The 27,969-nt window shown below is 38.5% G+C and overlaps 1 protein-coding gene across 1 annotated transcript; it reads right to left on the bottom strand.

Moving 5' to 3' along the window:
- Positions 1-6: 6 nt before the first annotated feature.
- LOC113236957 lies at positions 7-27,969 on the bottom strand. Its single transcript, XM_026473185.1, has 5 exons — positions 27,826-27,969; positions 15,547-15,708; positions 5,906-6,063; positions 1,140-1,300; positions 7-461 (listed from the first exon to the last, which is right to left on the bottom strand). The coding sequence occupies exons 1-5, from the start codon at positions 27,967-27,969 to the stop codon at positions 298-300; spliced, it is 789 nt and encodes a 262-aa protein (XP_026328970.1). The 3' UTR covers positions 7-297.

The raw sequence follows: 27,969 nt of genomic DNA, 5'->3' as shown, positions 1-27,969 counted from the left end.
ATCCCGATTTCGTTATAATTCGGTTTTCAATGTAATGAAAATTCGAACATACGTTATTTCGGAAAAAAAAATCGAGTTTGTGATAGGTTACCGATTGCATTGTGTAACATTTAAAACGCTATACAAAAGAGTCACGAAGACACATCGTTTCCTTGATTTGTTTATTGATCGGTCCAAGACAGAACTGACTATCAAAATATATTGATAATTGAACACGCTACTTCCGCGCACTGATCTCGGGAAGGTAGCGACGACTCGGGTCGCAGTCGGACGCGCCAGGGCGGCAGAAGCCACGGATCACAGCACCGGCGTCTGGCGGGGCCCGGGCCCCAGGTCCTTGAGCGCCGACTCGCGGGCGCGGGCGATGTGCCTCGTGCGCCGCGCCTGCTCGCGCGCGTCCTTCTGCGTGCGCACGCGCAGCCGCTCCGCCGCGTGCTCCTGCACGCACTTCTCGAATTGCTCTGCGCAACCGACGTTGTATAGTTGGTCAATCTTGGCGATAACAGCTCAATCAAAATACTACCAATTTATTTAAATACCTGATTGACCAATTTTCAAGGAATGCTACCACACGTTTGTTACTGGTTTGGTAAAAAACCCGATGCTGCCCTATATTGGAAATCCCTCACAGCAAGTACAAACGCGTGCCCAATTCCAGCATAGTCGAGTTTTTGAAATTTGCTAACTAGCCAGACAAAAGTCGCTATTTAGCAAAAAACTAGATTTAGTCGGTCCGCCGTTCAAAAGTTATAAGGGCGCTTTACTGTCGACATTTCTGAATGTCGAAAATCACAACACCTAGATTAGATCTGATTGCACTTAGAAAAAGTCGTGAATTAGTCTGTTCTAGTCGCAAAATTTTAGAATTAGTCGCTCCTTTGTTTAGAAGATATTGGATATTCAATTATTTTCATTGATAATTATGAACAAAGACGCTAAAGGTTGTTTAAATATAGCTTTTGCGTACTTGGATGGCAAAAATCCGTGGTAGTGTAGTTTGAGTTCTGTCTACCCCAATGGGAAAAGGGCATTATAGAAAAATACATCTAACAAGTGTGACAGCATTGTTACTTAATTTAAATATTTTTGATTACCAGTACTTTTGAAAAAGGTATTATTACAACTAGAATGCCACCCACCGATAACACCCCAGCATTTACCGCTACTCGAGTACCCTGGCGTGTTGTAGCAGTCCAGGACGACATTCATAGACTCTTCGCAGATCGTTCCGATATTCGCTAGGTTTGCCGTCCGCATTTCTATCCGTTTTACAGTCGCATCCACATCTTCTATAGTCAAACTGAAAAAATAACAATTAATCCTTAGGCTCAATTTATATGTGGCGGAACGGAATGGAAGCGAATTTTTTAACGTTATTGTACATAGCATATTGAACTTTAATATATTAAAAAAACCGCAATAAAAATTGAGCTTTAGTGACTGATAATTCTTTCATTTTTCGAGTTCTTAGGTTTTCGCGATTGTTACACATAGGAAATGAAACTATTTTTCCGGATTTAAATCGCGTATATATGTTTTTTCAAACAAACCGACGTTTCGGGCCCTTTACAGGTCCCATGGTCACGGTTGACCAGTCAATTGACGAGTCGGTTTGTTTGAAAAAACAAATATACGCGATTTAAATCCGGAAAAATAGTTTCATTTCTTTCATTTTTGTCATAAATAACGGAGAAAGAGGTAGGTACGATATTCCACTAATTATAAATTGGCACCGCCCCGACTGGCCCTAATCATTTCCTGCATCCAGCGATACCGACGACGTTATTATACGTGTCACGGCTTAATTACTCCACAAAGTCTACCATGTAATAGTAATGCTACCCTGAGGGTTGAGCAGTTGGTGTACCGCCACTGTGTACATTTTAATTCATTTGTGATGAGAGTGCCAACTCAACATCTGTCGACCTTCATGAAAGATGAGTTTTGGCCGAAGGGGGTCATGTACCGACGTTTCCGAGGCCGGCTATCGAACACCCACGTTTCGTCACACGCCGCAGACAATACGTGTAAATAATAATTAGTCAGTAGTGTTTTTATTGTATTATTATGTATGTTAGACTATAAGGTATGTATTTATGGGTCTTTGTTACCTGAATGCAAATAAATAAATAAATGAAAAAAAGTAAGGCGGCTATTCACGGCTGTGATATAAAGCGCGCTGATTTGTACTTACGGGCGAGCTCGCAAAACGGACGAGTCCGGGTGGCCTCGGGCCGACGCGAGTTGAGGCGCGTATTCGAGTTTCTATGGAGAGCATAAGTCGCGCGCACTTTCGCGCCCCGCCTTTGGAGGTACCGACCAGTGGCGGATCCGAACAGGCCTCCTCGGGCGCGCTCGGGCGGCCCTCTTTACACGCGCGCAGGCTGCCAAACGAGCCATGGGAAGCCACCTTAAGAATGTCTATCATTTTTAACCGACTTCAAAAACCGAGGAGGTTCTAAATTTGACTGTATTTTTAATAAGACTTAACTGGATTATATATAATATATCATATTTAACTGAGCGCAGTTTTTATGTGGTTATTAATGGATACACCTCAGAAAAGTGTGGCATTTCATCTGGAATACCTCAAGGGTCGCATTTGGGACCTGTATTGTTTAATATGTTTATTAATGATATCCCTGACGTTATTCAGCGGGACTTGGACCGTTTGTGCCAGTGGTGCATGGATAACAATATGTTTCTTAATCCCTCAAAGTGAAAAGACAACCCATTTAGGTTTGTATAAAATATCAATAGTGCTACATTAAATGAGGTCGACAGTATTAGAGATTTGGGCGTGACAATTGATAAAAAACTTACATTTTTGCCTCACATGGAATAAATTATAAAAAAAGCATCTAGGATGCTGGGATTTATAATACGAATTGGCGAAGTCTTTAGAAGGCCATGTACTAGAATTTTAGTATACAATAGTTTTGTAAGGACTATTTTAGAGTATGGGAGTATTGCTTGGAGGCCACATTATGCGGTTCACTCTCTTAGGTTAGAACGAATTCAGAAAAGGTTCTTGTGGCATTTTAGTTATTTACGAGGTTTGGGTAAAAAGAGTGTCTCGTACGACACCCGTCTCAAGTTCTTCAAAATATTCTTCTCCTTTATCTTTGCAACGTGAAATGCTTGATCTAGTATTCTCATATAAACTAATTAACAATAAAATTAATAGTCCGCAACTTCTCTCTAAAACAGTTTAAACTACCCTCTCGTCTACCAAGGTATCACGTAAATCTTTTTCACCCCCCAGTGCGCAAAAGTATCCTAGGTTCAAATTCTCCGTTTGCTCGATTTGCCAGCCTCGTCAATGCTCTACCTCTTGAAATGGATATCTTCGCAGTCTCATTGCCTCGCTTCACGAAGTCAATATTGCAGTTTTTGGCGTATAAGTTAATATTATTTGTAATGTAAACTACTCAAAACAATTTAGGGCCCACTCGAATATTACCGAGAATTCGACTGTTTTTTTTTTTGCCTGCTGCTTTGTAAATTTAAGTGGATAATCTTCAATTGCATAATGTTTACAGATTGTTTAACGTTCGGAATGTTAAGTTTGAGGTGGTTCTTAAGTGGGTAGATGAAAAAAATAAAAATGAGTAAATTCCGCATATTACGCACTTTTCTAATCACTTGTGTTCTGCATCCCATAGCAAACACAGGTTGAAATCGGACCGGTGTTTATCATTTGTTTCGATGTTTGCGCTTTGTCTACAATAACAACGTCTGGAATTCGACGCCATATGGACCCGGAAACCGCTTACAGAGCAGTAGTTTTGCTTCAAGAAGGCAATTCACAGAGATCAGTAGCTTTAAGCCTCTGTGTGTCTCGGCATGCGATTCGAAATGTTTGGAAGCGTTATCAGGAGACCGGTAGTGTTACTAGACGACAAGGTGGAGGCAGAACTCGGTCCACCACCTCCCATGAAGATCGGTACTCGACTTACTGCACGTAGAGAGCGCACCATGACTGCGCGTACCTTACAAAATCGCTTACGTGAAGCTACTGGCACCCGAGTGAGTGATCAAACGATACGAAACAGGCTCCATGAATACAGAATGCGTGCTGTACGACAGAAATTGAGCAGGGCACATCGTGCAGCGCGTTTAAGATTTGCACGTGAACATCTCGAATGGACCATGGACAACTGGAGGACAGTGCTCTTTACAGATGAATGTAAAGTTAAGTTTTACAGTGATGACAGACGGGTACGTGTCTGGAGGAAACCAGGAGAACGTTTTTTGGATCCCTGCATTCGAGAAACTGACTGCTTTGGTGGGCCCAGTATTATGGTGTGTGGTGGAATCAGCCTAATTGGTAAAACGGAGCTGGTATTCCTGGATGAGGGCAACGTGAACGCTGCCAATTACGTCCAACAGGTCATCCAGCCTCATGTGATCCCATATTCACAACGAATTGGCCGAGACTTCGTCTTGATGCATGATAATGCACGTCCTCATACGGCCCGTATGATCCAAAGCACACTTTCGGAAGTCAACATCAATGTTTTGCCGTGGCCCGCCTTGAGTCTCGACTTAAACCCAATTGAGCACTTATGGGATCAGCTGAAACGAAGCCTCAAAGAACAGTTTACTGCCATCCACAGTCGTCAGGAACTAACCAATGCACTAAAACACTGCTGGGAACAAATTCCTGTCGAAAATGTAACTCACCTTATAGAGAGTGTCCCAAATAGGCTCAGGGAATGTGTAAGGAACAGAGGAGGGCCTACACGTTACTAAACACCACTGGTATTTAACTCCTGCCATCGTGTTATAAAATTAAATGTTTTTGTGCCACAAAAATGCAGGTTGAAGTTCAGTGACTTTTTTTCAAAATTGTGCAACTTATGTTTTTTTACGGTAACAGTACTGATATGTACTGATATTGCGGCTTTGCAAACGTATAATTAGTTTTTTAAATAAAAAAAATACGTAAATTATACACAAGTATTTTTAATTTCTTTTTTTGACAAAAAATGTTAGTGGGCCCTAAGTTGTTTTGAGTAGTTTTGTTTATTTTATAATTTACTTTGTTAATACAGTAAACATATGTAATATAAGTAAAGTAAAAAAACAGTAAATTAATAATAATTGTCTTAACTTTCATACTCATCATGGCATGTTCACCTGTAATTGGTTAAGCATTTTAACTGTAACACCCTGTCGAATGTGTGTAAAATATTGTTGTAACCGAATGTATTAAGCGTTGGTGAATTTAAATAAATAAATAAGACGACCTCGGTGGCATTACGCTTGACGAGTACACTAAAGGTTTTCGAGTTCACTGTGGGCGCTGGATACAGAGATTCAGGACTCGATTCTGGATAGGATCAATTTGGAAAATGTACTTTTCTAAATTAGTCCTGGTCTGTGCGTCCTGGGAAGTGCCCTAGAATGAATTTTGTTGTACATAGTATAGCAAATCCTCTAGTTTCAGACCAGGTGATTGCTGTGTTTGTCTGGCACATTACATTATATGTATTTTTTTTTTTACATTCGTGTACCGATTTCGATGATTCTATTTTGTTGGGCAGGGGGTACTAAAGTAGAGGTCCCGTTCTATTTGAACAAAATATTGATATTTTTGAATTTCAGCCACTTTCCATGACCCGTTTTCAATAAAACTTGGAACCTAGGAGTGTATTTAAATAATTGAGCTCCAAAATGCTCTAATTTTTATTTTATATGAGTACTTTATAAAAGTATATTTTCCTCCTTTATTCCACCCGGAAATCGTGTCACGGTACTTCTCATCTAGAGCCGATAGTGCAATTCGTTAGGCCACTGAAGCTACATTAGGCTACTAAACAATAAGGGTAGATTATTTTCTTTTAGGGTGGATTACACTTAGAATGTAATGCATTTAATTTGTTTTTTATTCAATATCTACCCAGTTTTCTCGGAATGACTATCATCCAGGCACTTGAGTTTCTCGATGAAGATCTTGTCTTTATAGTCGCCTCGTGGTGCGTGCCCAGTGGCTGATGCCTTCGCAACCGCCGCCGCTGCACCTCCTGCTAAAGCCGCGTCTTCCACTAGACGTTCCACCTGAAACCATTACAATAAGCCATAATGAAAACCCCGTAGCGCGTCTCCAGAGTTTTTGTTTTATTTTTATGATATAAAGTGACGGGAAGAACAAGTCGTGCGCCTGGTGTTAAGCGACACGTCTGTCCATAACAGTCGCAGTGCCGCTCGGAGCTTGAAATTGCAAAAATCTGGGCATCGCCACTGCACCCGTCACACTGTGACATAAGTTGAAAAGTCCTATGTGCTTGTAGTTTCACCAGTACCCTTACCGTTCAAAACCGAAACGCAGTCATGCGCACACTAGAAATAGTTAAGGTGACAGTACTTCCCTGGACGAAATCTTCCACAAGGAGCTCTACTGCTACTAAAGTAACCAAGTTATAAAGTACAAAGTCGAATTGAAAAAGCTACTTTAGACTACTTAAGTCTTCATTCACACCAATACATATATATTTAAACATAATTTACTATACGTAAAAATGTAATCAAAGGGGCCTTTATTCAAAAACAACAAGATCTGCAACAAGCACATAGAAAAATTAGTAATGCCCGCCAGTTCGTTCCGTGGCTTGGTTGGCATAGCGTCTGACGATTTGCTGGAAGACGTGGGTTCGAATCCAACCGAATCGACGGATTTTTTTCTAAGTGTTCGATAAACTTAATAATGTAATTTAGAAGTCAGTGCCAGCGCTAGCCTATAGCGCCCCGGGTGCAATCAATAGCATTGATTCAATACCCTGGCGCCATTGACTTACATTATATGGACGTCGGGTCCGCGCTAAAGTGTCCGAACCTATAGGGCGTTAAAATCGTATACAGAGCGTCATTCACGCTTTAGTCTTCGTTTGTTCGACTGACAGCGAAGCAAGCAAAATTAGACAGTACTGCGATGACATTACAATTTAAATTAAACGTTTTAGCTTTTTCATATTCCTTTACATGTCACTACGTTTAAATAGGTTGACTTGGGACATTTTTTCGTGGTTTTTGTATTAGACCCGTCGTCCATTTATTTGTAAGTCAATGCTTGGCGCCCTCTAATAGGCACGCGATCAAAATTGAATATTTACAGTTATATTTTCCCCAGTATTCGGAAATTTCGGTGCAAATGGTGCAATTATAAATGATGTTGGGAAGCAAACGCAGGTACTTTGGAGCGCCCTTTGCGCCGAACACCTTGCACCGTAAATAAAACCTTCGCTTACAATGTAGCATGGAGTACATACTGTCCTTACATTCATTCTATTGACCAATTCGTTCACTTTCGTAACAAAAGACCACAATGTCTTCTGTTACGTGTTTATGACGAAAGTCATCTACTCTATTCATGGCAAACATGCCAGACGCACTACACCGTCGGGGTAAATGCAGAAATTAAACGAAATATAGGTATTGTTGTAATGTACATTTATAACATGAACTTTGACTTCGATTGAACAAAAATGACGAGCAAAGCCAGTTTTTCGTATTTGCAAAACAATTTATTTTTCTAAGAATTAGAAAACAGTTAGTGATGAGAAGAGTTAGTGTTCAATATTTGTATTAATAATTTGAAAAATGTTCTTAGGATCGTCACTGACTTAAAGTTGTGCACCAATTTCCAAGCACCAAGTTCCATATTTGATATGTATTTCATTTCTGATCGGATTAACCGCGTTTTTTCTATAAAGGATCTTGGTGTAGTCTTTGACTTGCGCCTCACTTTTCACGATCATGTCGTGACACTTGCTGCCGACTGCTTTCGAAGACTGGGCTTTGTGATCCGCAACGTCAAAGACTTTCAAGATTTTGGTGCTATACGAATGGTCTATAATGCTTTAGTGAGAAGCAAACTTGAGACGTCATCGCTTATATGGCACCCGCATGAAGCTACGTATACATCTTTGATAGAAAAGGTTCAAATAGCTTTCCTTAGATTTTTCTACAAAAAAATGTACGGCTATTATCCGTTTTTGTATCCGACAAAGTATTTACTGGGGACTCTTCAGTATAATTCCCTTGAGGTGAGGCGGAACAACAACCTGCTGGTATCTGTTTCTCAGGTATTACGCGGCGAGTCGGACTGTCCTGAGCTAGTGCTTGCTGAGGACAGCTTGTATAAGGCTCTTTGTCCCAGACATTCCTAAAATAGTTTTAAGAGCGCGACGTCGTGAACTATTCACAGTCCCACCGGTGCGTACCGTATCGCGTAGGAACTCACCACTGCTCCGTGCCCTCGCAATGCTCAATCAACTCTTGGCATCAGCACCGGAGTGTGATCTGTTTGCATGGCGATGGGCGGCTGTGTGCTGTGAATGCCTGAGATTTTGTGAAGCGATGGATGATAGTGAGTCAAGTATAGTGCTATAGTTTAATTTATTATTTCAGTCTTTGGTTTTTTTTTCATTTTTATTGTTATTTTTTAATTAGTTTGGTTTCACGGCGCATTGGTTATGGAACTGTAATGCCGTGTAAACATATTTACAATAAATAAATAAATAAAATAATTAAATTTATAAATGTGTCCCATTACTGGTGTAATATAAACTAGTTTTCACTTACAGTTACACTTATATATTCAAATCCTTACATGCACTTGCATATTGAATAGGTTACTTTAGATCAGTGTTGGGCAAAATTTAATTGTTCTGGCAATTAAAGATTGACAATTAATTAATTGTCAATTGCGAAACAGCAATTAACGATTGATCAATTGTTAGTTGCGAGAACCGCAATTAACAATTAATCAATTGTTAATTGCGGTTCTCGCAACTAACAATTGATCAATCGTTAATCGCAAATATCTACAATTAACAATTAATCAATTTTCAATCTTTTCAATGTTTTTGATTAACAATTAACAATTAAAACTGACAATTATGATAAATTTATATGGGGGTGAGTTAGCGCGTTGGTTATGGGGGCCCCGGTAGGGGGCCCCTCTTGTGGGCTCGGTTGGGGGCCCCGGTTGTGGACCCGGTTGGAGGGCCCCAGGGCCCCGGTTGATGGCCCTAGTTGGGGGCCCCAGTTGGGGGCCCCAGAGGGGGCCCCGGTTTGGGGCCCCAGTTGGAGGGCACAGTTGGGGGCCCCAGTTGGGGGCCATAGGTGGGGGCCCCGGTTGGGGACCCCGGTTGGGGGCCACAGTTGGGGCCCCAGTTGGGGGCTACAGTTGGGGCCACTGTTGGGGGCACCGGTTGGGGGCCCTAGTCGGGGCCCCAGATGGGGGCCCCAGTTGGGGACCCCAGTTGGGGGCCACAGTTGGGGGCCCCCACTAGGGCCCCCAACCGGGCCCCCAACTATGACCCCCAACTGGGGCCCCCACCTGAGGCCCCAATTGTGGCCTCCAAGTGGGGCCCCCAACCGGGGCCCCCAACTGGGGTCCCCAACCGGGGCCCCCAACCGGGGCCCCAACTGGGGCCCCCACTGGGGCTCCCACTAGGGCCCCCAACCGGTGCCCCAACTAGGGCACCCAACCAGGGCCCCCAACTGAGACCCCAATCTGGGGCCCCAACTGGGGCCCCCAACTGAGGCCCCCAACCGGGGCCCCCAACTGGGTCCCCAACTAGGGCGCCCAACTAGGGCCCCCAACCGGGGCCCTGGGGCCCTCGACCGGGCCCCCAACCGGCCGGAATTGATTTTAATTGCAAATTTAATTGCAATTAAAATCAATTCAATTGAAATCAATTGCAATTAAAATCAATTGCAATTAAAATCAATTGCAATTAAATCAATTGCGGCGCGTCGCAATTGATTTAATTGCAATTGATTTCAATTGAATTGATTTTTTAATATGATTGAATTATTGATTGAAATTTAATTGATTAACGCCCAACACTGCTTTAGATACACCATTCAGACTTTATTACATTTATTATTTTAAAGAACAATTTCCCTCCTAGTCGTTTAGGTCTTTCATTACAAATAACTTCTAGATTTAGTCTCGTTGATTCTGACTGAAAACCAGCGCCTTAGGGCTCTTACACATAAATACGATACGCCGTCGCGTCGTAGCACGACGACGTCGTCGTACCCCAGCGAGCCCCAAGGGCTCTTACACATACGACGTAAGTCGTATCATGTTTATACATAAGAGCCTTTAGGGAACTTAGGCATATGCTGAGTCAGCACCATTTCACTGCGATGACAAAAGATGTTTTATTTTTAACCGACTTCAAAAAAGGAGGAGGTTTTCAATTCGACTGTATGTTTTTTTGTATGTGTGTTACGCGATAACTCTGGTATTTATGAACTGATTTTCATGATTCTTTTTTTGCTGGAAAGAGGGTACATCCATAGTGGTCCCATTTCATTTTGAAGAAAATCAACCACCTCTAAGGGTAGCTGATCACGCATGAACATTCATTTTTATACATAGCGCCTAAATTTTACTTAAGGAGCAATTATTTTAATGGTTGGTTTTGCTATTCTCCAATACAAGGCGTTTTTCTCTCTCAATATACTTTCGAGTAGTGAGAACAGATTTTTATTATCTCCTGTGTCAAGTCCTGTACAGTGGCGAATTAGGCAAATAGATGTAACAATTCCACGTACTTTTGAGGTCGGTTTTATTAGTAGGTACTCTGTACTGAGATTATTGGTTATTCCCGTTGTATTCAATCTGTATTTGTGTCATACTAGTGAATAAAGTGTTTATCTATTTACCTATCTAGTTAATACGTAAAGTAAACCACATATCTACATTTGTAAGTACTTAATCAATTATTTTAATCTTACTCCTATGTACAAACGAATGCCGTGGCAACTTATTAGTGAAACAACACAATAATTCAAGCCACAACATTTATTGTTTTGATCATTTTGTTTGTGTATGTTTAGTAAGTTGTCCTAAATAAATAAAGTAACTAAGTTATTAGTGATAGATAAGTAAGGTTTTAAATAGGCATTATTACAATGACCTTGTTACGAGGGTTCCGTTACCTCGTCGCTTACATACTATCTCGCGAAAGGATTCAAGTTTCGCAAAACGTGAGAGGAATGACAATAAGCACACGCTGGCAATGATACAAGTGATTCTACTCATTCAGATTCTGCAGAGGAGATTCGACTGTAACCGTTTTATCCATAATCGGGAGACATGGAACAACTTTGGACTCTATCAGCTTGTACGCAAAAAAACTCAACAAATCTTACCGATGATAGTATCGTTATAAGTAGGTAATGAATGACACAGGTGGGTAAAAACCAAATTCCAAAGTTATTTTTTATTAAGTTCCTGTTGCATTTTTCCTGTACAAAATGGTCAAATGGTATTATTTCGATTAGTGTAAACTTAAGTAATTCATCGTTTTGTCGTTGCTTCGACCTATAAGCAAAGTCCAAGAAGTATAACTTATACTAAGAGAAATGTACTTCTAACATTTTATTACAGCCTCTGATAAAAATGACGTCTCCTAAGGGCGCGTTCCCATTATGTCGTAACGTTTTATTGACCGATAGACGACTGTCGCGTCTAGCCTGTTCCCATATCACGCTATCTGTCGTGACTGTGTCATCATTCATCATCATCATTCAGCCATACGACACCCACTGCTGGGCAAAGGCCTCCCCCAACGATCTCCACGACGATCGGTTCTGCGCTGCCCGCATTCATCGGCTACCCGCGACCTTTACCAGATCGTCGGTCCACCTGGTGGGGGGCCTACCCACTGCGCGTCGTCCGGTGCGCGGTCGCCATTGAAGAACCTTTCCGCCCCAACGGCCATCGGTTCTCCTAGCTATGTGCCCCGCCCACTGCTACTTCAGCTGAGCAATTCCTCGAGCTATGTCGGTTACCTTAGTTCTCCTACAGATTTCCTCATTTCTGATTCTATCACTTACGGAAATACCGAGCATAGCTCTCCATTGCCCGCTGAGTGACCTTGAGCCTTCTTATGAGGCTCATAGTGAGAGACCACATTTCTGATCCATATGTGATCACTGGTAACACACACTGGTCAAAGACTTTCGTCTTAAGTAGAGATGGTTAATATAATATATAGGTCAAATTATAATGTTAAATTAAAAAATTATTATAGCAATTACAATTTGAAAGACATAAAGTGCTAAAATTATAACAAACTTTTTTTCACTTTGGACTGGAGAACGTTAAGAAAATTAAACCAAAAGCGATCTAGCGACATAATTTTACAATATTTCAATGCCATACCATCAATCTATCCGTGCTTTATTTACGCACTGACAAACAAAATCCTTCTTCATCCTGAGTTATCTCCCTTAATATTTCATAGATGCCACTAGATTCTATGTGTATCTAGCGGCTCTTATCATTGGATGAAACAATTATAACGTGAAGTACTTTCACATATTATTTGTAGCATTTAACGTTTGGTGCGAAACGCGAAATAGCTGATTGGTTTATTGATGTTAAATTTCACGTTTGAGTACGCTAAACGCTAATGCTACATTTAGCACTTAGCAAGTATTATAATTGTAGTTATGTTATAAATTATAATTTTGGTTACGTTTTATAGTATTAGTGGTTTGTGGTTTTAATACGATTTTAAGTACTTGGGTTTATTTAGTTAATTTAGCGTTTGTTTATAAGTCGTTGTAATATTTGTATATAAAAGTACGAGTGTGTGCGTTATTATTAATTATTGTAATTTACTGTAAATAACCAGTGTAAAGTTTTATGCAAATTGTAAATAGTAAATTGATAAAGTATGAAGGGAAGCTCATTGATTTATCGTCTATAACCTGTGACCACCATATTATGTAATAGTTACAAAACAAATGAAGTCGGTCGTAACTAACCATAAAAAACTGTAAACTACTGTATAGATAGATAGACCATAGATGCTATACTTAACAATTTAGCGCACGTCATTATAACTATTTTACGTTTCTTTCCATTCGTTACATTATCACACGACCTTGAGCTGCTAAAAATTTTAATTTTAGCACTTTAAATAGCGCGCTATAAAAATTTAGCATTTAGCATGCTATGTGAATATAGCAGTTAATCTCATCTCTAGTCTTGAGACACTGAGGTAATTTGGACGCAAAGATTTTTTGTAGTTTCCCGAACACTGCCCATCCGAGCTGGATTCGACGAGAGATCTCTTTCTTAAAGTTGGACTTACCTAACTGGACTGTCTGCCCCAGGTATACGTAATGGTCAACAACTTCGAGTGTAATGCTCCCAATTTTAACTGGAGCGGGTACAACATGGACATTCGACATGATCCATCTGATTGATTTGATGATTGTCTATCTTAAGACCCACTCTTTAGGAAACACTACTAAGATCTTCGAGCATTGTGTTCAGGTCTCCCAAGGTCTCAGCCATAAGAATTATATCATCGGCAAATCGAAGGTGTGTTAGATACTCGCCATTGATGTTGATGCCAAGTCCTTTCCAGTCCAGAAGCTTGAAAATATCCTCCAACGCAGCGGTGAACAGTTTCGGAGATATCACATCTCCCTGTCTCACGCCTCGTTGCAGTTGGATAGGATTAGAGGTCTGATCCTGTAATCGGACTGACATAGTGGCGTTTTTGTATAAGTACCTTAACACCTCGATATACCTATTAGTCTACTTGGCATCTTTGGAGAGACTGCAGCACCGCCCAGGTCTCGATCGAATCAAAGGCCTTGTCAAAGTCCACAAACGCTAAGCAAAGTGGCCGGTCTTCTGTATAACCTGCCGCAGCGTATGGATGTGGTCTACGGTACTAAAATCCTTTCGGAAACCGGTTTGTTCCGGGTTGGAAGTCGTCAAACCTGCGAGCGAGACGATTCGTGGTAACTCTCGAAAACTGAAACGCGACTGTCGTGCAAGTTTATTTTATCTTTGAACGGCTGTTCCCACTAGACTCGTGACGATAATATATCGGTTCACGGCAGCGCCTTGTCATGTGCACGACGGAATCGTTTGAAGCTACGATTACTTGTCGTTACATTTTTATCGTTATGATTTATTTATCGTCGTACGACAGTCGTTCTAGTTCTTCCCATTGTTAATATAGTCTGACGTAGTAACGTCAAAAAAGTCGTGAACGACAGTTAATCGCGTTCTACTATACGTGAACAAATTCACTTAATTAAACAAGCCACGACACTTTAAACTGTACGATTATCTGTCGTCACGACGTAATGGGAACGCGCCCTTATATCCACTTGCTCTAATCTGAAGTACATCTTAACTTAAACCAATGCTCAAATTAATAAGACACTCGTGTCATAAAGCATTAAGGGCATTAATCAATTATCTTTTGCATTACAAGCATTGGTTTAAGATATACATAAGTTTAGTGCAAGTTGACATTAATACAATAAAGCCATATGTGATTGTACGTCAAAAGTGCTTCCTATAAAGTCTTTTAAATAATACGAACTTGAAATAAATTATGCATTATGCATTGACTTACAATTATATGGACGTCGGGTCCGCGCTAAAAAGTGTCCGAACTTATAGGGCGTTAAAATCGTATACAGAGCGTCATTCACGCTTTAGTCTTCGTTTGTTCGACTGACAGCGAAGCAAGCAAAATTAGACAGTACTGCGATGACATTACAATTTAAATTCAACGTTTTAGCTTTTTCATATTCCTTTACATGTCACTACGTTTAAATAGGTTGACTTGGGACATTTTTTTCGTGGTTTTTGTATTAGACCCGTCGTCCATTTATTTGTAAGTCAATGGCATTAGGTCTTTTTTATGATACTAAGTGACGGGACGGACAAGTCGTGCGCCTGATGGTAAGCGACACGCCTGTCCATAACAGTTGCAGTGCCGTTCAGACCTTTAAATCGCAAAGAACTGAGGGGCACTGTCACTGCGCCTGTGTGTTCCAAAACCGGAACGCAGTAATGCTGACATTACCGCTTGGCGGCAGAAATAGGTAAGGTGGCAGTTCTTCCCTGGACTAAGTCTTTCACAAGGAGTTTTACTATTAAAAATTTGAAATTTTACAACTCTCCCTGTTTACCCGAGACACTAGCCTCTCGAAGAACCGGATGAAGTTAAGTGACAGAGGTCTGTGACAACCCTGTACACTGGCTGACCTGGGGTCAGAACCTGAACTTGTAAGGTTCCTGTATGCGCACAGGTACCCTTCTCGTATGCCATATGGGTGGGCAGGGAGGGTTACTATAATAAAAACTAACGCATAAAGATATGGAGCTTCTCCCTATTTAAGCCTACAGCTATAACCAATATGGAAAATAGGAGGAAAATGGAAATGGAGGGCGCTGTACGTGCGCCATCTCACCTAAGGCACTAACCTTACAGAGAACTGGATGAAGTACGGGCAAACGTGCTGATCCGGGGTTAGGACCTGGCCTAGATGGTCCCTGTGCGAACAGATCATAGTGCCCTTCCCGCATAAACAAGAGGTTGATAGGGAGAGGCACTATAAACAAAACTTATGTAGAAAGATTTGGGACTGTCCCCCTATTTAAGTATAAATAAGTTATCAACTAATTTTGCAGGTGTGACCTTTATTAAGGGTGGTAATTAAAGGTGTAGTTACAAAATGTGTTTTCATGTAAGAACTGACCATTTTGTTAGAAATACTGATGTGGTTTTCATTGTCATCGTCGCCGTTCTCGTCGGGCTCGTGTGTTTTTTCGGGCCTTCGTCTGTTGTCCTCGTCTTCGGGCCTATGGTCATTGTGGAAGTGTGAAGCGCGCACTGATTGCTCGTTGCCCATTACAATTGTCTGGAAAGAAATGTATAATAAATTTTAAATACACATTGCGGCACATTTAGTGACACAAAAAGATATAGTGAGAGTATAAAACAGTCGGGTGATTTTCAGGTGAGTTTTTTGTTATTTGAATATTTTACAATGTCATCATAAAGTATTATTTAATATTCCACGATAAATTACTCAATTACTTAAATAACCGAAATTAGCTAGAGTAAACTAACTTGAAAATTTGGTAATTTTCAGGTTTATAATTAAATAAGAACTAGATATACAGTAAATGACATCGTTTAACATCGAATTAGTACACCCTTACTCAATCTTTATTGAATGAAATCAAAATTAAATTAAAAATAAAACTGCCCTCTAAAGTTCGTGGATTTACACTTATTTGCCACCCTTAGAGGTGGAATATTTTCAGCAAATTTGAATGGGACCAATACTGAGGTACCCTCTTTTCAACGAAAAAGAACCATCAAAATCGGTTCCCAAATGCCGCGGAGTTATCGCGTAACATACATACAAAAAAAATACAGTCGAATTGATAGCCTCCTCCTTTTTTAAGTCGGTTAACATACGACACTTTTCTTTTAGATTTTGTGACGAAGTGGAAACGGTTGAAAATTTAAAAATTGTATCAGTTTAACAATGTTAAATCAAAGTTTAATAAATAAAAATCCTTTATATCAAGACTGTCTTGTTTATTATTGATTTCTTTTATTTTGCGAACTAATTCCACTAGTTTGCTATAATTGTTAAATACAAAGATCGAACACAAAGAAAAAATCTCCCCGACAGGACTCGAATCTGCTACCTTGTCTTGTCATAATTAGCGCATTTGCAATTTGGAAACTTTCGGGATATTGGCATCTGAAGTTTTTTCTTTGAAAAATTTCAATTGCGCTGATTTTAGCTAACAATAAAACTAAAAGTAAATAAAATATTAAAAAACCGCTTAGAGGAGGTTGTAGTCAGGGCATGCAAAAACCGAGCGAATTTGAAAACCGGTTTTTACGGTTTTTAGTTTTAGGCTACCCGGTTACTTGTTTTTTTTTTCCGTATTTTTTTATTGTCACCCAAATAATTCTTTAAAAGTGTCACAAATCTAAAAAAAATCAAAGTAGTGTTTTGTAGATTATTTTTATTACTTATATATTGAATTCACAGCTTCAATGAGATCAATCAACTTCTCGAATTATAATAAAAAACAAATCGACAACACTAACATGCTAAAATAAATATGCATATTTAGAGACAAACAATGAAACATCTTTTTCAGTCTAATTCTATATAGTATTACCAGCTTTGCTGAGTGTGTGCGTTGAGTGTGTGTTGAGTGTGTGTGAGCTTTTAACTTGAAAATCGAACATACGAACATAATTACATAAATATTTCTTAAATCGTAAATACTAGTCATTAACAGGTCCCGTTTTTATTTCTGAAATACGTAGTAAGTAGCCTGTGGCTCAAAACAGCTTTGTCTCTAAATTTATTTGTCGCTAAAAGAAACTTTTAGCTTGCTAAACATTCGTAAAATGCACTGAATCTAGCAACTAAGTCGCTCAAACGGCAGTACTGCCCAGGAAGGAAAAAATCAAACCATATACATTTTTTTAAACCTCACTTCACTCGGCGCTCACTACCCAAAAGTTAGCGGCACCCATCATGCCGACGCCGTCGCTGCGCTGTAGTCGGGTACCCGAGATCCTAACATTTAGTTCGCGTTTATTTATCATTATTAATCACGATACGATGATATTATGAGTTACGAATTTACTTTTGAATAGTTTTAAGGCAAAACCGAAAACCCCGAAAAACCCGGGTTTTCCTTAGCTGAAAACCGGGTTCCAGAATGGATGGTTAGGGCGCGTTCCCATTATGTCGTGACGACAGATAGTCGTGTAGTGTAAAGTGTAGTGGTCTGTATATTTAAATTAAGTTGTTTACACATAGGTCTACACGATTAACTGTCGTTCACGACTTTTTTCACGTTACGACGACAGACTGTCGTCACAATGGGAAGAGCTAGAACGACAGTCGTCCGACGAGAAATAAGACGTCACGATAAAAATGTGACAACAGCTATTCTGTCGTGCAAACGACAAAGCGGCGCCGTGAACCGATAAATTGTCGTCACGATGTAGTGGCTAGTGGGAACAGCTAGACAATATGACAGTCGTTCATAAAATAAACGTCGACGACAGAGTCACGACAGATAGTCGTGATACGGGAACAGGCGTTACGTGACGTATAAATAAAACGTTACGGCATAATGGGAACGCGCCCTTACTCTGTTTTTTCGGTTAAGCGAGTATTCCAGATATGTTAATAACTCAAAATGTCGAGTATGTTCGCTATGGTGAGAGAGCAGTAAAGTTTAGGAAACAAATGGATGAAAAAAAATGACATTCGACTATTTTTTATTTTAAAACTAGACCTAAAATAAAAATACACATTCTACAAGGCGGATTTGCCAGTACAGATGTCTATTCATATCAACCTAACAATTATCAGGATTGACGATCGCGCTACATTTGCATTTGCCATCAACATAAGTACGGGTCTACAAAGGTTAGCTTGTCGCTAAGCAGCTCAATATTGACTGATTCAAATAGCTGTTTTTAATAAAATTATTTATTTAATAAAATTTATTATTTTTAATAAAAGCAAGAAATAAAAGAACGCCAAAACAAACGTTCGTCTCGTGAATAAATCCAAGATATCCTTATTTATTGGCGCCATTAAGGCATTAGGATTGCTCTGAATAAAATTATATTAAAGTCCTCATCATTTGACACGGATCATTTATTATGGCACGTGTCTTTGATAATTTTATACTCTGAATTTCCAGAGTCAACGCTCGATTTACAACAGTCTATTACTGTATAGATGCCTGTACCTATAAAAGCAGGATTTGCCATAATCGTCATATTCTACAGCCGGAATAACGGTAAAGTTTCAATGTGGATTTTAGTAGCAGTATACGATGAGTCTGAATCTGGTATATTTTCAAGATTTCCTTGTATTTCGAGGTTTCCTTGAGCATGTTTGATTCTGTTTTGACGCTACTTATAGAATATAATGAAATGAAGCATTTTCCACACACAAGTGAAAATGTTCAAATTGTTAGTTTGGCCCTTATACTTAGGACCTATCGATACCTATAGAGCTCATGGTGAAAGAGGTCGTCCAGAGAAGTACTGTCACCTACTTATTTGTGCCGCTAAATTTTACTGCGTTTCGGTTTTGAATATTAAGGGTGCTGGTGAAATTACAGGTACATGGAACTTGTCAACTTAAGTCTCAGGAAAACAGGCGCACTGGCAGTGTTCCTCAGATCTTTGCGATTTAAAGGCACTCTAATTCGTCGGCACTTTGCCTCATTATTGGTATCCGCTGGCGAAGTCCAGATGTGCGCTATAGCATGCTTGTGCACTAGCAACGATAAGTCTGTGAGGTCTATATCAGTGTGCAATACAAAATAACGCATATTGACAATGCCCAACTTATTGCGGGGTTCAACTCTATTTATTTATTTATTTATTTTTTTATTCACAATATAAATTTACAGCGCAAGCCAAAGCACTTATATGCTAGTCACTATACATTAATTACAATTATAATTAAATTAAATTACATAGGTACTCTGCTTTAAATTTTTAAAAATTCATTGAGGAACAAAATAGCATGCTTTAAGAATGCATTCGAACTGTCATAGAATATGTCGGCATGTGACTGTTGTGTGAGCAATTGGTTGAGCAAAGAAGTCGCTCGAACAGTAGGTGCATGTGCGCCACTGCAGGTGCGCGAGCGAAGCGTCGCGAACAAGGGACGCACGCGCCTCTGCAGCACCGCACCGTCGCCTCGCAAATATCGGTCAGGGACAAACAGACGCATCCGAGACACCACTGTCATGTTGTCAACCCTACCATTCAAAAGAGCGTGATAATGCATTATGAGCATTAGTTTACGCCTCAGTAATAGGCTGTCTAATCCAACCATTCCGTACACAAACATAGAAGGGAAAAGATACGGGTAGACATTGTACATCTTTTTATAAGCAAATCTTGCAAACCTTTTCTGTACCTTTTCTATCACATCACTATATGTGGTTTCGCGAGGGTCCCACACTGCCGCTCCGAACTCCAGTACACTGCGCACGTACGCCTTGTAAAGTATCAATGCCACCCTGAGTACAACTCTAAGTTCGTACGTAAAAGGTTATAGCATGAGCAGCCTACGTATGTCGGCAGACATGTTCTTTATATCTGTAGTGCCATCCAATCCATGTCTACGCGGCATAGCATAGTTAAAGTGTGAAAATAAACAGAGACCGGGTGAGGGTCGGGCGCGAGTCCAGTCGGAGCTCTGGGGGGTCTAATTTAGCAGCAATTTAGTGCAGTTCTAGCAGCAGTAGAGCTCCTTGTGAAAGAGTTCGTCCTGGGAAGTACTGCCACCTTACCTGCTGCTGCCGCCAAGCAGTAAAGGAGCTGGTGAAATTACAGGCACGTGGGACTTGTCAACTTATGGCTCAGGGTGACAGGCGCAGTGGCAGTCTCCGTGTGTTTCACGTTTTAGTGATATCCTAAACATTGTGTGATCCAAGTTTGTCTATAATTTCGAAATTCTAGTTTCCTCAGGTTCAAACCAATTCCAAATATTAAAATGCGGCGTCCAACCAGTCATCAATTTGTTCCGGACAACACATTATTATACGATGCAATGCATCCAGCATACGTACAGATAAATCTTTATGCAATACGAACATAAAAGATGCATCCATTATCGGCTCGAGAGTGTTGCAATTTGATCCCAACACGATTTCAATCGCCCGGGGGAAGAGGAAGTTTCCAACTAACAAACGTCTTTTTGTGGTTACCCAAACGTCTTTTTGATCTTGACTTTTGATTGTACGATTATTTCGATCTCATGTCTTTATGGTAATAGATTTGGAATTGTAGTTATTTTAGAGTTGTTTTACCTTTCTACGCTGTTTTGTTTATGCAAAATAATAACTAGAATGCAGATTGTATGCTGCTTTCTACCTGAACATTCCGTATCTAGAAGAGACTCGCGCTCCATAACACAAACAATTGCAGTTTTTTAACCAATCTACTCGAATTTAATGTTTATTTTAATTGGGACAATATGGGGAAATCCGAATTTAATAAAAATACAGGAAAACTGTCTTTGAACCATTTACTCTTTTTTTTGCAAAGATCAATTTTGGCATAGTAAACTTTTGGTCGGTTTGTCTATAAAAATGAATAAAATTGATAATTTTTTTAGCGCTAATCGACTCAGTTTCATGTAAGGAGCATTTCGTTGTATTGGAAGAAAAAATCGGGACCGCAGAAACTGGTAAATTTTAATAAAAAGTTTTTTTCATAGATAACGAGTAACATTTTATCAAATTTGAGCAACTTCTGCAGTCCAGATTTTTTCTTCCTATTCAATGAAATTATTTATCCCTACGAGAAACTGAGTCTATCAACATTTAAAAAAAAATTGTAAATTTTATAAAATGCTTACTTTAACCAGCGCTTGACCAAAAAATTTACTATTCCAAAATTCGAGTTCTTAAGTTTTCGCGATTGTTACACAGAGGAAATGAAATTATTTTTCCGGATTTAAATTTTTAAAGGTTTGTTATGATTTAAATCCGGAAAAATAGTTTTATTTCCTATATTCCAAAATTGTTTTCACACAAAATGCATCAATGGATCCTAAGACAGGTTCCCTGTATCTCCTATAGTTTCGCATATCCCCATACTCTCCCAGTTAAAAGAATACAAATTACGTAACATTTTTGTAAATACTTGCACTTCGAAATAGTTTTAACTTATTCCACAAGGTTCAGTTTTCAAAGTGTTGTGTAATTTAGTTAGTTGTGTAACTTAGTTAAAATATCAAATAACCACATAGTTAATCACAATTGACATAAAAATATTTACTTAATATTCACAATGTCTCATCCCTAGTTTCCTTTTCATGACCACGATTGTGGTCTCCGGACCTTGAACTATCGTGATGCGATATTATCTGTATCTATCCTTATGTATCTGATCCTAATTTATCTCCACTGTATCTATACCGCAGAACAAAATGAGAATTATGTATGGAATAATATTTGCATACGCTTCATAGGCGGATATTATAATAATGGTTCTTAAAGACCGTTCAGTCACAGAATGTTCACTTCGCAAAATATCCCTTTTCCCCCGATTTTACGTACACTCCTTTCAGTATCAGAAAAAGGTGAGAAAAATTTTAAAATGTATAGTTTTAAATTTATATAAGGCAAATTATGAGCTTGTGTATTGGTAACCTTCAAAACCATAATTATGAGGTTACTCAGAAAAATAAAAATCTTATTTATTTCGCTTATTAAACAGTGCCTAATGATGAACGGAAAACAAAGTCAGACCGTAAGTTGTTAGTTTCATCTTTTTGAGATACGGAACTCTAAACGTGAGTAATAAAATTTTAATTTTTTTTTAATAATTGGTTTGTATTCAATACAGACATAAACTAGTCATGGTACAATATAGTCATATAGTTTTTTAATATACTTATATTTATCATTTTAACCCGGCCAAACATTGGTTACGTAATTAGTATACTTTTATATAAATAAATGGTATATTTTTTCTGAAGGCTACCAATACACAAACTCACAATTTTCCTTATATAAATGTAAAACCATAATTTATATACATTTGAAATGAAACTATTTTTCCGGATTTAAATCGCGTATATTTGTTTTTTCAAACAAACCGACGTTTCGGGCCCTTTACAGGTCCCATGGTCACGGTTGACTGTTATATACATTTTTCCTTTTTCTGACACTAAAAGAAGTGTATGTACAGTTGGGGAAAACGGGACATTTTGCGAAAGGCACATTCTGAGAAATGTACTTTTTACGTGCGGTAGACATTTATTACTATCTCGTTAATAGTGGCCACTGGGGCTTGGGTTAGTGTGAGTCAATGTATACTATGTTGTCGGTTTATTTTGATCGACGCCAGCGCTAAGATCACACATCCCTGAGACATAAGTTGTCAAGTCCTATGTGCCTGTAATATCACCAGCACTCATCCGCTTCAAAACCGGAACGCAGTAATTTTTATATTACGGCTTGGCGGCAGAAATATTTACGGTGGTCGTACTCCCCTGGACGAGCTCTTTGACAAAGAGCTCTTCTACTACCGTGCTCTTTTTACGATTACCGAAACAAACTATGTATGTACTCGTAGTTGATATAGTAGGTTTTATGAACAACTACTTAACTACTAAGAAAATAACTACTCAAAACGAAAAAAAAAATTAAATTCACAGAATAAGGATTGTTTTTGTTCAATATTTATTTACTTATGATAGTTTATAATAAGCACCAATACACCTAAATTAGGCTCGAAAAAATATTTCAATTGACATGGAAACATGAATCATGTACCATAGCAATAACGTTCGGACTCATATTCCACGCAGTTTGTACATATATCAATATTTTTCGCATCGAATACTTTAACATGCGTGGACATGCCATTAAGGGTCCATATCACAATACACCTTATGGTTTGACATCACATTAATTTCAATGACTGACGTACGTTGCAACATCGATTAATTACGTCAGTTTAAGACAACGAAAGTTTATGACAAAAAAATATTTTCATTATATTTTGCAGTTGATGTCCCGGGCTGTGCTACCACAAGGTAATAAATAGCTGAAAAGCAGAGCAGAGAGATTTTGTTGGCTTGCTGCAGCTAATACACACTGTTGTCCTTTTATTAATTAGGTATGAGTTGTTTGTTACACACATACGTATGCGTATTTGTAAAATTTCTTTATTTTTCTGTTTTTTTAAGTAGCAGTAGGGCTCCTTGTAAAAGAGTTTGTCCAGGGAAGTACTGTCCTATACTACCTATTTCTGCCGCTAAGCAGTAATGTAAGCGTTACTGCATTCCCGTTTTAAAGGGTAAGGGTCCTAATGAAATAGCAGGCACACAATTTTGTCAACCTAAGAGTATGTCTCAGGGTGTCGGGTGCGGTGGTAGTGCCCCTCAGATCTTTCCGATTTGACTCTCTAAGTGAGTAAGAGAATAAGTGAGTCGCGACTATTTTTGTTTTCCAAAAGGTCCATAATATAAACTGGGAAACAGGGACTCCCTTAAAAAAAGTTCACAGAGAATTTTAATTGTATTTTATATGTCCATCAAAACATTACTGTATTTAAGAAACACAGCGATATACACAAATGTAATACTAGAAATAAAGATAAATTATTCATGCTTCAATACCGATTGCAAAAAGTTAGTAATTATTTTATGCGACAACGAATTACATATATCAATAAAGTTCCGATCGAAATTTCATATTTACCATTTTATAAGTTTAAGGCATGTGTTAAAAACAAACTTCTGGCGAAAGGGAAATATCGTTTTGTTACCTACTTACCATTTATTTGACATGTCTTTTTTGTAATCTATTGTATGATTTGGACTATTCAAAAGTGCTTGTGAGTCAGGCTTACTTGAATAAAACTTTATTATTATTATTATTATATTATCATTGCAACTGCTATGAAAAGGGTGTCGTTTACCACCATGTGTACGACTTGTTCGTCCCGTCACTTGCTAAAAAAATAGTTTACTTTTATTTTGCGTTCCATTTACTTGCAAACGTCATATCGACTAATCTAACTAAACAGTGCCTCTTTGGATTTAGTTGAAGTGCCGTATCTATTAACTAAATCATCATTGTAACATGATATCACGATCTGTTTTGATATGTTTTGTTAAAGTCCAGTCAAGAATATAATTAACAAATCAAGAGAAACAAACATTTCGTGATCCATTCGTATAATGTTTCACGGTGTACAATTTGCGTTAGAAATGAGATTTTGGATAAAAAGTAGTTTCATTAGAAGCTATTGGCTCAAGAAATTGCTAGACTTGCGGAAACTTTCAAGCAAACGAGAAAGAGACAAATTTAAAGCAAATATTCTTCAAGACGTTCTGATTGATTTTCACATTAAACAAGTAGTATAAAACAAAATAAATCCGACGATAGACGGACACTTGAACTGACAAAGCACCTTGACAATGGAAAATAATTGTATATGAACGCGTTCACAATACATTGCTACCTTTCTCCTGTCTTTCAACGGAATGTTTAACAAAATTGTCAATCTATACAGAACGAAGGTCAAGAAGTGAAGATGAGACGAGGAACTAGTTTCTTGGGCGCGGGGTGCGGAGGGATGACGTCATAGGAGGCTGCGTGTATATAGGAGATGCGCACGCGTCGCCGCCGTTTGTACAAACTGTGAGATTCAGTGCCATAGTTACTATGCTTCGTTTTGTTACTATTTTCGCCGCTGTGGTAAGTTTAAATCTATAGTTAGTTACCTTACTTTAAACTCGGTACATTATAAGTATTTTTGATAATGTTAATCAGGATCACAAAATCAAATTTTACCTCTACGTGTAGGTATAGTTTCAATCGTCAATAATCCCATCGTTATTGAAAATTTCGATTTTGTAAATGTTTTCGTTCTTTCTTTTATGTGATGACAACGTAGTGTGATAGCCGTAAAATCTAAGTAAGTAAGTAATTTTACTTAATTCAACAACAGGATGAAGTATTTGTGAGGTTTTGACTTAACTGTTACGGAAGTTCTACCTAAAGGATGGAAATTGGAAAATTATTTAACTAAACTATTTAGATTTTATAAAATCAGAATTAAACAAACGTTACAGACCAAGCGTTGCTATTAAAATAGTTTTTATATTAAATGTAATGTCGTTTTAAAACACGTCAAGACGGCGCAAAAAATCTTAGACCACAATAACTCCCAACATATATAATGTGAAAAAGAACCTATAGTCAATTTTATGTTTTAAAAACATGTTTTATGTTTTTTAATTATTTTACAAGTTACCACGTTAAACTGCGCCATGATCACGATATATCGCACATGACAAGTAACACATGAATATCTCAAAAATTGCGTTATTTCAAAGTGACAGTGTTGTCCAGACACTTTGAAATGAAATCGTATGCGAATGACATATAATGCAATTTTTGAATTTTTTTATGAAACCAAATGACAGGACGAACAAGTCGTTCGCCTGGCGTTAAGCGACACGCTTGTCCATAGCAGTTGTAGTGCCACTAAGACCTTTGCGATTTAAAGCTCTGAGTGGCACTGCAACTGTTATGGATAGGCGTGTCGCTTACCATCAGGACTTATTCGTCCCGTCACTTGGTATTATATAAAAAAAACTACGAAATAAGATTATAAATGTTTTAAAACCAATTTCCGAATTAAAAGAAAACGATAATAATCCCTTAAAGAAATTCGCATCCCTCCTGGAAGAATAGCATAAGTGGAATTACGTCAAACATGTTTAATGCTCCATACGATACAGAAAAATATAACCCACATTCTCTCCAATTCTTGTAACTCTATCTACAATATTAGTCGCCAGAGTTACAAGAATTGGAGAGGATGTGGGTTATATCTAATGGCGCAATAAACGTTTTTGACGTAACTCCACTTATTCCATTCTTTGAGGGGTGCGAATTGTAGAGTTCGTAAAGAATAAAGACGTGTTAATGAACAATATATATGTAGATGTAAATAAGTGGTGCTTTAGAGGCGATGATTTCATTTGTTTTATTTCCATGCAATTTTCTCGGCTGTCATTTTTTGGTCGCCCAACGATGGAATTAATTTTTGCGTAAGTACGCAATTTATTTATAGTGTAGTGCCACGATTAGATACTGTTGTTATAGTGCGAGTATAAACACCAAAGCAAATGATTAAATATTATTACGATGCGAATTTTTTCGCGACTCTACTTTTTGCTCGAATAACTTGTATTAAACAACTGGACATATTTCTAGCGTTTATTAAATTATTTAATCATTAGCTAGTATGTCCTTCTTATTATAAATAACGCATTCGCATTTTGGTAATTTTCGAGATGGGCACTAAGTTTTTTTTTCTTTAAAAAATTTTAATTAAGCTGATTTTGCATAGTGCAATAAAACTGAAACTAAATAAGATATTAAAACACCGCTTATAGGTGGTTGTAGATCCCATTCTTTGTCCTGCAGAAACGTGCGTTTAGGCCAATTTACAATCTGGTACCCCAGATTGTCTACGAGAGACAAGTCTAAAGAGATTAACATTCTTACACTATCGTCACAGTACATTTGTGAAAATGTTATTTATGTTAACAAGGGAAGTACTGCCATCTTACCTATTTCTACCGCCAAGCAGTAATGTTAGCATTACTGCGATCCGGTTTTGAAGGGTAAGGGTGCCGGTAAAATTACAAGCACATGGGACTTGTCAACTTATGTCTCGTGGTGGCGGGCGCAGTGGCAGTGCCCCTCAGATCTTTGCGATTTAAAGCTCTTGGGTGGCTCTGCAACTGTTAAGGACAGGCGTATAGCTTACATCAGGCACACGACTCGTTCATCCCGTCACTTGATATTATAAAGAAAGGAAAATATTATTCTTTTTTATGAAAAATAGTGACAGACCTAACGTTAGCACGAGGAATAAAAATAAACTAGCCGTTTTTTACAGTCGTCTTCACAAAGTCTCATTTAAGGGGCAATGTATACGCTTCTATAATAAGATTCCGATTAATATTCAAAACTTGCCATTTACGAGGTTTAAAACTATAGTGAAACAAAAACTTTATACTAAAGATTATTATTATACGGCTTCTGCGTACTTGGATGACAAAAATTCCGTAGTGACCCGTTTAGCACTTGCATGGAGTCTCGATCTAAGATGTTTAAATTAAATATTGTAAGTGATAAATGTATTCAAATGTACATTTACAAAGAGTAACCCCTAGAGTTTCTTGCTCATTCTTCTCAGGGGAATCTGCCTTATTTATGACTAAGCAGTAGAGCTTAGTTAGTATGATGATTTTAAGTGTAATTTGCTTACATAAGAATTAAAGATTATTTGACTATAACAGATACGCTATTGACTCAATTTTCGCTAAAAATGTCGATTGTGCTTATTATGATAATGAGGTAGCTTTGTCTTAATAAGTTTTTAAATATTTTATTTTTATTGATTGTCATGACGTTTTTACCTTCTTCTTCTTAGCGTGTCGACTCTGACGTTTATACTTGCGAGGACCAGTACTCAACGACTGACACAGCTTATCAGTGGCGTTGTACAGGTCCTCGCGTGTGCAGGTGTAGGGGCATGCAGGACAAGACAAAATATGTGTCAT

The sequence above is a fragment of the Hyposmocoma kahamanoa genome, unplaced genomic scaffold (assembly GCF_003589595.1).
Source record: "Hyposmocoma kahamanoa isolate Upper Pololo Valley unplaced genomic scaffold, ASM358959v1 92, whole genome shotgun sequence".
Classification (NCBI taxonomy): domain Eukaryota; kingdom Metazoa; phylum Arthropoda; class Insecta; order Lepidoptera; family Cosmopterigidae; genus Hyposmocoma; species Hyposmocoma kahamanoa.
The sequence above is the reverse complement of the archived record's forward strand: the minus strand, read 5'-3'. Positions and strand labels throughout refer to the sequence as shown.